Source organism: Tachypleus tridentatus, chromosome 13 (genome assembly GCF_004210375.1).
Source record: "Tachypleus tridentatus isolate NWPU-2018 chromosome 13, ASM421037v1, whole genome shotgun sequence".
Classification (NCBI taxonomy): Eukaryota; Metazoa; Arthropoda; class Merostomata; order Xiphosura; family Limulidae; genus Tachypleus; species Tachypleus tridentatus.
In genome coordinates this window covers 230248-241051 of record NC_134837.1, presented here as the reverse complement: position 1 = coordinate 241051, position 10804 = coordinate 230248, and the positions used below count along the sequence as shown (strand labels likewise).

Sequence of the window (10804 nt, the reverse complement as noted above, 5' to 3'; positions counted from 1 at the left end):
TTTAAATATTATAACAACAGCTGAAGAACAGTCTGTTATGTTTAAAGTAAACAACTGTATCTCTTCATGTTAAGAAAGGGATTAAATATTATAAGAACAGTTGAAGGACAGTCAGTTATGTTTAAAGTAAACAACTGTATCTCTTCATGTTAAGAAAGGGATTAAATATTATAAGAACAGTGAAGGACAGTCAGTTATGTTTAAAGTAAACAACTGTATCTCTTCATGTTAAGAAAGGGATTAAAATATTATAAGAACAGTGAAGGACAGTCAGTTATGTTTAAAAGTAAACAACTGTATCTCTTCATGTTAAGAAAGGGATTAAATATTATAAGAACAGTGAAGGACAGTCAGCTATATTGAAAGTAAACAACTGTATCTCTTCATGTTAAGAAAGAGATTAAATATTATAAGAACAGTGAAGAAGAGTCAGTTATGTTTAAAGTAAACAACTGTATCTCTTCATGTTAAGAAAGAGATTAAATATTATAAGAACAGTGAAGGACAGTCAGCTATATTGAAAGTAAACAACTGTATTTCTTCATGTTAAGAAAAGATTCATAAATGAAAACAACAACAACATCAAACAATAAAGGTCACTTGGTAGATCAGCAGTAAAGAGTGGACTTACAACATTGAAATATGAGGTGTGATTTCTACAGGGTACAGATTGTAGAGAGACCACTGTGTAGCTTTGTTCTAAGAAACAACCAGTTATAAGGTGTAGGTGAGATGCTGTTATACACTGTTCTTACTCAAAATGTTTATTGGCCTTTAACATTTAAATTTCAGAAATTTGTGGTCATTTGAATGTAATGTGTCTTCACATATTTGAAAGACTATTTCCCTTTCTTGATAGATATATGATTTCACTTGGGTCAGTGTTATATACGCGGTCTCAATAATGCTTTCTCTGTGTTTTAAATAAATACAGTATAGCTTGTAACTTACAGTGTTAGAGTGCTGATGATGTCTTGTTGTGATCAGAAGTTAATATTTTCTTAAAAAAACAGATTTGTATGTAATTTAGTTTTAAGGTTTGGATGATTTAGTTGTTTTTTTGAATAAAGTTATTTTCATATGAATTAATTGTATTGTCAGCTTGTGAGTAACTCGAAAACGTATAATATTATCTTATACCAGTTTCTGTAAAAACAGCCACCACAACAGCAGGGATGTTCTCCACTGTCACCTCATACATGCCCCAATTCATGTGAAGTTCCTAATACTGGGTAAGCTTATGGAACTTTTACTTATAATACCAGCTTTTTTCTACTTCACAAAGAATGTTTAACCAGTGTTTTAAATAACTTTAAAATTGCTTATTTTAGAATATCCAAAAGTCAGTTTACTCTAAAATGTAATTTTTCTCGAGGCTTCTGGTAATAACAATCTCATGAAAGTTGAGAAGATTTGATACTGTTTATTTGAAGCAGCTCATGGTGTTATGTAATAGATGTTATTAAGACAGAAGTATTAACCATATAGATATGAGATGGTTAAAGTGCTCATGTTATAACCTTTTTATAAACTATCTTATTATCAACGTTTGTTAATGAACATGGGATTGAAACATAGTTGATAATATAATTTTTTATGTTACTCGAATTTGTGTTATTAATTTAGAAAAGAAAAACTTAAATAAATTCTAAATTTTCACTGCTCAACTACGTGATTAGGTGATGTTCTGAATTCTCATTCATTGATTTTCTTTCTTCCCTTATAATGGTTTTATATTATTCATCCTATTAAACACATGCATTAGACACTGAAAGCTCAGAATATAATATTTGAACCTGCTGTCTTGCTGTACTGAGATATCAATATATTTGTTTATTAATTTTACTTTACTTTTAATATTTTTACCAGTTGTTTGGTGCAGATAGCCTAGTTGCTTTGTACCATAAAATGCAAACCAACCAACCAAAGTGTTTCACCTGCATAATACATATCCCCTGTCTATTAAGAAATGTCTATAATTCTGTCTGACGTTGTTGTTTATAACCAACAGAGTATCTTCTAAATTATATGTATTTGTTAAAGCCAATAATTTATAAATAGAACTTCATGTATGTAGACTAAAAGTGTTGTTTTGAACAGTAATAATTTTTAAAGCTATTCACAAGTTAGCTAGAAAGCTAGGTAAAGTTTTGTAGAGATTTTCAGTGTCTGATATATATGTTTTGTGTTTTAAAATGCATATTTGAAAGATATATGAATTACTTTTTGGACAAACAATACAGTAAGAAACAACAGGCTAATTTAACTATGGTCCTGAGTATAGAAGTGTAGAAGGCCTGATGTCTAATTAAATCATGGACCCGAGTTAAAAAAGCCTGAACACTAACTAAACCATGGACCTGAGTGTAGAAGGCCTGAATGCTAACTAAACCATAAATCTGAGTGTAGAAGGCCTGAAGACTAACTAAACCATGGCCTGAGTGTAGAAGGCCTGAAGACTAACTCCAAACCATGTACCTGAGTGTATAAGGCCTGAATGCTAACTAAACCATGGACCTGAGTGTAGAAGGCCTGAAGACTAACTAAACCATGGCGTGAGTGTAGAAGGCCTGAAGACTAACTAAACCATGGCCTGAGTGTAGAAGGCCTGAAGACTAACTAAACCATGTACCTGAGTGTATAAGGCCTGAAGACTAACTAAACCATGGACCTGAGTATAGAAGGCCTGAAGACTAACCTAAACCATGGACCTGAGTGTATAAGGCCTGAAAGCCAACTAAACCATGGACCTGAGTGTAGAAGGTTTTAAACCTAACTAAAACCTGAGTGTAGAAAGCCTGAAGGCTAATTAAACTCCTGTTGTATGGAAGAATCCATGTGAGATTGTAAGTAATAAGTCTCAGAATTTATTGTTTGAGGTTTAACTTGAAGGTTGAAATACATTTGATCCTATACATGAAGTGTCTTACCTTAACTTATGTAATTAGGGAGTGAAGTGTAGGTTTAAGTAAACATTTCATCGGGTGAATGTTAGAATATATTCATCACGCTCAGTCAAGTATGACCATTGATAAACGTTCCAGTTGATCAGAGTATTATTCTCTTCTAGTGACTGTGGTAATAATGTATCAGATATTTTAATTACAAGAATATGCGTGTTTCTCTATGATAAGCCTAATTCAGGTCGATTTTATATTTGAAAAACTGATTAGAAGTTGCTGTACTTTAATTACCACTTTTAGAATTATGAAAAAGAATATAATTAACTATAAACACAATTTTGTTTATATGTATAATTGTGAATATTAAAATTTGGGGGGGCTTAGCATGTCCTAGTGATTAATGCACCCACTTTGTGCATTTCTATGAGAACTGGTTGTGCACTATTTATTAATGGCATCATGTACAGAGATTTCCTGCTGAACACCTTGTTTTCTTATGGTCATTCAGTTTAAATTTAGGGATGACACTATAGATTAGTTTCAACAAAATTCTGAAACAAAAACCTACTAAAAATTTACTTATCCTTTGATCTGTTGAGTTGACACAGTTTGTAACACTTCACTTACTGTACAGTTTAACTCTGAAGCTGTGTTCGGTAGTTTTGATTCAATCTTTTAACCACCATGTAACCGCAAAACTATACATACTATAAATATATATCATTGTGACTAACTAGTCTCAATACAATTTGATTTTAGTTTTAAAAGCAACAATGCATTTTTCGTCTCAAAGTTTTCATATTTCAGTTACATGAACTATTGAATGTATTAAATAAATAATAAGTTTTTCAGTAAAACTATGTTTTATCTCTTAGTTTATCTACCTTAATAACTGTAGCAAGATCATTAGTGAAGTGAAGTGTAAAATAAGATGTACAAAACATGAAATAAATCTAAATTGTATCTTTTGTTTTCAAGAGTAGCTGCATATTGTAGCATGCTCTTAAGATCAGTGGTGTGAAACTGGTCTGAATTGATCACTTCTTACATGTGTAACTTCGTTTTTTGGTCACAAGCAATATCTTATTTTTACTTCAAGGTTTAAAGGGTTGGTAACATCAGTGCTTATGAGAAGTTTTGAAGGATTAATAATGGTGTCTATAGTACAAAATAAAGCAGTCCTTAATACCTTCTTAATTATTAAATCAGTACATGTTAAATTTAATATTCATGATGCCCCTCGATGTGGATTCCTGTACATGGTGAGGGGACCTACCAGGAAAGGTTCTGTTCTTTCAGTTTACCTCCTCTGGGATCTAAACATCCACCCACGTGTTTGCCATGCGTGGCGACCCGTGAAGGGGAGGAGAGGATCCTGGTGGTTGAGGGACCCAACCCTAAAACACCACTTTGGCCTTGAATTCCTGTAGACAGGTGGCCTTGGGGTGGCCCCCTTGGGTTATCGGGCTTGTCCACTTGGGTGAGGGCCAACCCAGTACCAGTGATGGAAGTTCTCAACAGGTGTTGTGGACATTGTATCTGATACTGGTGTTTGGGTATAGTGGTCACTGAAACCCTGGTGTTACTGCAGTGTCCTTGCTTGACATGTAGTGCATCCATCATAGGGCTCCATGGTGGGTGGGGTCAGTGGGCACCGAAATTTCTTTTTTCTTAAAGATCCTCCAAAAACATTTCAATAACATAGAAAAAAACAGTCCATAGGTAAATGATCACGCCTTGAAGTTTCTGAGCAGCAATCTTCAACATCTGTACCACCTGTTGTAACTCATTTTCTTACCCTACATCTCTCTTTCAGAGACACCTTTAGAGCAAATGTCCTCCTTTAACCAGAAGAGACTGGAGGGACTTGCTGGCTCTCAAAGTCAGTAAAGAAGCTTTGATCTGGTGACGTGGTGGAAAACATCCACATCTCAACACAGTGAACTCCTCTTCAATTCAAAGGCAATTGGGATATACTTATTGAGGTTACACCTCATACTACTTTGAAGTGATCACGAGGATTTATTGTTGAGAGGGATTTGACGAACATCCCGAGTCAGAGATTCTCGCTGGTTTCTCCACTCAAGGAGTTTCTGCAGTGAGGCATATCTCCACTTGCAAAGATGGAGTTACAATGCTGACTAATATCCTCATTCTGACATTTACATCACCATGTGCACCTGCCACCATCAAGGCAGGTTATCTTAATTTCAGGGTACGGTCATAAATTCCAAACCATCTCTGATGTTTCCAGTGTCAGTGGTTCGGTCACTCAAAGACATCATGTCATGGTTCACTGATATGTGCTAGTTGTCTCAGTAAGTTGTAAGTACTGATATTGCTTTCTCTAAGCCTGGGAAGGATCCCAAGATTCCTTCAAACTACTGTCCAATTGCTTTGAAAAGCTGTCTCTGTAAGACCTTAGAGAGGATGGTTAATGCTCGTCTTGTTTGGTTCCTCAAATCAAACAACCTCCCCTTGCCCACCCAGTGTGGGTTTCTCTGACAGTGCTCCACCATGGACCACCTGATTCGACTTGAAACGTCAATCAGAGAAGCCTTTCTTAAACGACAACATCTTGTATCAGTATTCTTTGACATTGAGAAAGCTTATGACACAAAATGGAGGTATTGCATTTTGTGAGACATCCATATTTATGGGTCACATGGCCATTTGCCCATTTTTATTAAAAAAATTTTAATGTACAGGAAATTCCAAGTTCATGTGGTTTCAATGCTTTCCCATTCTTTTCTACAGGAACTTGGAGTCCCTCAGGGCTGTGTTTTGAGTGTCACACTTTTCAGTATAAAGATTAATGCCATCACTGAATAACTCCTTCTCACTGTTGCAAATGGGCTCTATGTCGACGACTTTCTCTTGTCAGTCGTTGAACATGAGATATATTGAGGGGCAACTACAAACTGCCCTTGATTGTTTACTGAAGTGGACCACAGAAAATGTCTTTAACTCTCTCTCTAAAACTGTTTGCATGCACTTTGCTGCCAACAGGCTATTCACCCTGATACTGAACTCTGTATCGATGAAGTTGTGCTACCTATGGTCATTGAGACAAAGTTCTTGGGGCTTATCTTTCACCATAAGCTGACCTTTATACCACACATCAAGCAGCTCACAGGTCAAATGTACAAAAAGCACTAAACATTCTCCATGTCCTCTCTTCCACCACTTGGGGAGCTGATTGGCGTTCTGTGCTAAAGATATGTCCTGCTCTTATTACGATCGAAACTCAACTATGAATCACTGGTCTATGGCTCTGCCAGATTCTTAGCCTTAAAGATGCTGGATCCCATTCATCATCAAGGACTTCAACTCTGTACTGGGGCTTTCTGCACCTCCCCAGTTCAGAGCTTATACATAGAGTGTCATGAACCTTCTTTTCACCTCTGCTCTTTGCAGCTGTCTTTACTATATGCTTCAAAACTTCATTCCTGTACATTTTAATGTACCATTAAATTCATGTGGTTTCAATGCTTTCCCATTCTTTTCCACAGGAACTTGGGAGTCCCTCAGGGGCTGTGTTTTGAGTGTCACACTTTTCAGTATAAAGAGGTGAAACCTTCTTTTCACCTCTGCTGTTTGCAGCTGTCTTTGCTATATGCTTCAAAACTTCATTCCTTATCAAAGCATCCCACCTGAGGTTGTGTTTTCCTTTCTTGGTGGGCCATACGTTTACAGAACAGATGATCTGCCATTGCTTCTCTTGGCCTTTGTATCCAGGTGCAGTTGGATGAATTGGGTCTGTCCTTGGATAACATTGCAGTATTCACTGGTCAGCCCATTCCACCATGGCTTATTACAATTCCCAAATGTGACATTTCTTTAAGTCATTTGAGAAAAGCAGATACTCCTGATTGGAAGTACCGTTTTTTATTTACTGAACATTTTTTAAACACTCTTTCCATTCCTATTTATACAGATGGTTCAAAATCAGGTGGCTCTGTGGGCTTTGCCATGGTTTGTTTCAGTTTGGAGGTTGTGTGCAGAATCCCCTCTATAGCTTCTGTGTTCACTACTGAACTGTCTGTCATTTCTCTTGCCCTGGATCACATAGAAGCTAAGCAGTACTCCAAATTCACTATTTATACTAACTTGCTTAGTTCTCTACTGGCCCTGGAATCACTTCACGTTGGTTCACACCCTGTTCTTGCTGATATTCAAAACCGACTGGCCCATTTCTCTTTAACATCTACTTCTATCTAGTTTTTCTGAATACCGGACCATGTTGGTATTTGCGGGAATGAGCTTGCAGACACGGCAGCTAAGTCTATCTGCTCTGGCACTATCACTGCTGTGCCTGTTCCGTACATGGACTGCAGTGCTCTATTCAAGGCTCGGCTCTGTGCCAGCTGGAAGTTGACTTGTAGTGAGCAACACAAAAACAAGCTTTTCCAAATAAAACCCTATATTGGACTTTGACTGTCTTGCTTCTGTAAGGATCGGAAGGAGGAAGTTGTTCTAACTAGACTACACATTGGTCACAGTTTTTTAACTCATCGTTTTCTTTTATCTGGAACTGATGCATGTGTAGTCTGTGCAACACTCAGATCACAATAAGCCACATTTTACTTTCTTGCCATCGTTACAACTCTCAATGACAGCACCATTTTAAACATGTTCTGTCCCAAGGTTTGTCTATAATGTTAAACAGTGTTATTGGTGATGGTGACACTGTCCACCTTGGTAAATTTTTAGTTTTTTAAAGGCCATTTATCTTTTTAATGTCATTTAAGTTTTTTAATTTACACATTAATCCTTTTTTAATGTGGTTTCCTTTCAAGAATCACAGTCTCTCTAGTTTGATTTGAAATTAGAAATGGCCGTAATATTAAATAACTCAAAACCAGGACTGGAAAGGCTAACTTCAGGTGACTAACGCTGCTGTTTGAACTACCTGTTAGTCATCCTGGCAAGTTATTATTAAAATTTTGCTACAAGTCTTTTAAAACTTTTATTACTTTTGGAAAATGGCAATAATGTTACATTACTTGGACCCACTGGCTGGAAAGGCCACTCTGGTGGTTTTGTACTTACCTGTTAATCTTCCTGGCAGGTTATGATAATTACCATTATGCTACAGAAAGTCCTTTGTGACTTCTCTTACTGTAGTTTTTCTCTGAACATTGTACTCTAGATGTAAACATTGGTTTTATGCTATTTGTTTTTTTTTAAATGTTTTGTTTTACCTTAATTTCCTTTTATGAATTTTACTAAATTTTACCTTTTTACTGGATGTTTGGTGCAGATAGCCTCGCTGCTTTGTGCCATAAAACACTAAATCAACCAACCAACCAACTAATATTTATGATGTACTAAAAACATTCAGGTCCAAGAAGTCTTAATAAAACTGAAATAGAAATCCTTATAACCTGAGCGTTTTCGAAAGGTGGACCTTTCTTCTTTAGTGGCAGTAAATATTAATGGATATGATAGGACTTATTCAATAGGTTGACTATATTTAGTTGTCTGGGACCATCAGACCTGACAGTTTTCAATAGGTTGACTATATTTAGTTGTCTGGGACCATCAGACCTGACAGTTTTTCAATAGGTTGACTATATTTAGTTGTCTGGGACCATCAGACCTGACAGTTTTTTAATAGGTTGAATATATTTAGTTGTCTGGGACTATCAGACCTGACAGTGTTCCATCCTTATAACCTTATAATTGACATAGTTTAGCTTAAATGCTTTTGGTAAGTGTTAGATTTCGAACGTAAATGTTATTTGAGGAAGTGCACAAAAAGTAGCATTGATGAATTTTATCTGATTGTATATTGTGTAATGAAGCTATATTTTATTTTTTGCCTGTTTTATTAGCTGTGTTTGAAAACCTGTAACGTATGGTTGAGCTTGTTAAACCTTTTCTACAAAGTTCTAGAAAGGAACAAGAATTTGTGTTTTAATTAAAGTATAAACAAAAATATTTTTTGATAAAATTTCTTTTTTTTTTGCTTTGAAAGATAAATTGCATGTGAACCATAGCAAGTGTTGATGCATTTTGTAAAATGGTGACCTTTACCTTGAAATTATCTTTTAATTAAAATTATAATTGAAATGTGTAGATTTTGAATGTTATTTGCTACTTTCATTAATATTTGTTTTAAATGAAGTGACTAAAATAAATCTAGCCAAATTTTCAGTTTTTGCACCTTATTGTGATTATTATTAATATTGTTAAATTTCCCATCTGCACAGATATAACTGTCAGTGTTTGCTGTAGATCATAATTTTCTCTTCTTTGAGGTTTTTATATTTTCATTTTACCACTTCTGGGACCTGAACATCCACTCGTGTTTGCTGTACATGGACATCCCTGATTGGGAGGAGAGAATCCTGGTGTTTGAATGATGTCTATGGCACAGCAACATGCCACTTTAGCCTAGAGCTCTTGTAGACAGGTGGCCTTGGGGTGATTTCTCTAGGGTCAGATTGCTGTTCTCATTGGGCTAGGGTCAACTGAGTACCAGTATTAGGTCTTCTCGACTGTTGTTGAGACATTATGTCTGATACTGGAAATACAGTATAGTGCTCCTGATACTCTGGCATTGCTCATTGTTTTTGTTTGGCATTGTAGTGTGTCCTTTTGTAGGATTCTGAGGTTGGTGGGACTACTAGGCACTGGATCTTCTTTTTATGGATTCCCAACCTCTAAATAAAAATAAAATTGTAAAAAAACAATTAATTGGTAAGTGACCACATATGGAGGACTTTGTTCCACAGTTACCACCCAAGTTAATTCCTTTACTCCAGAATTTAATTATACATTCCTTGACTGGGAAATTCTTAAGGCAAATATCTCCCTTTTTTATCCAGAAGGGATTAGAGGCACTTGCTAGCTCTTCCAAGTTAGTTGAGAAGTTATATTCAGGAGATATCTATGCCACACCATAACAAACTCTTTTTGCAGTCAAAAACCCTTTGGGACATACCTATTGATATTACTCCCTATGATACTTTGAGTTATTCACAAGAAGTTATTGTGGAGAGGGACTTAAAGAACATTCTTGAGTTGGAGATCCTTGCTGGAACATCCCTGAGTTAGAGATCTTTGTTGGTTTCTCCAGCCAAGAGGTTTCTGTTGTGTGATGCAGCTCTTCTCAGAATTGTGCTGCCAACCAATGTTCTCATCATGAATGCCACCTGCTGCTGTCAAGGCAGGTTCTCTTAACTGTTAGGTACAGCCATATATTCCTAACCCTCTCAGATATTTCCAGTGTAAGTGGTTTGGATTTTCTAAGATATCTCATTGTAATTCTTTGACTTGTTTTCTTTGTGGTGGTAAATACCATGACACCTGTGAGTGTCAATTGGACCCTTACTGCATGAGTTGTGATGGTTTCAATTCCTCTTACTTTTTTGATCTTATCCTAAGTGGGTGGAGAAGAAAGAGGTACAAAGTTTACATACTGTAAAAAAAACGTTTCTTATTCAGAGGCTCAGAAGCTATTGTCTCTTACTCTATGTTGGATATATGCTGCTGCACTACATTCCACTGCTGTAGTAGGAGTGCAGATAGATCTTTCCATGCCTCCAGCAAAGTCTTTCTCAAAACATGTGAAGAGTCTGTTGCTCTATATATACAAAAGAGTAGACGAGTCAATGTCTACTCCTGACTTTGTTCCCACTGTTGTATCCAGTGTCTGTTTGGGTCCATCTCCTTAAACTCCATTTTCTGATGATGGCTCATGTTCCTCTTCTTCTCCCCTGAGAGGCAGAATGGTTATTTTTCATGCCCTCAGTTATTGAAATCTGCTTCTAGTGAGAGAGAGATTCCCACCAGCCCAGGGCAGATTCAGTGGAGATTAGTTGACCATTTTTCACTAAAGAAAAATGACATGGTTACAAGCAGAAGAGTTCTGTGCCCATTTATCCTCCATCTAA

The 10804-nt window shown here is 36.3% G+C and overlaps 1 protein-coding gene across 1 annotated transcript in view; it reads left to right on the top strand.

The window, feature by feature from the left end:
* Positions 1-10804, top strand: part of LOC143239965 (CREB-regulated transcription coactivator 1-like) — a 47005-nt gene that overhangs the window by 3357 nt on the left and 32844 nt on the right. Inside the window, exon 2 of the mRNA XM_076481661.1 lies at positions 1159-1232. Within this exon, the coding sequence (XP_076337776.1) occupies positions 1159-1232 (74 nt within the window). The remainder of the gene's footprint in view (positions 1-1158; positions 1233-10804) is intronic.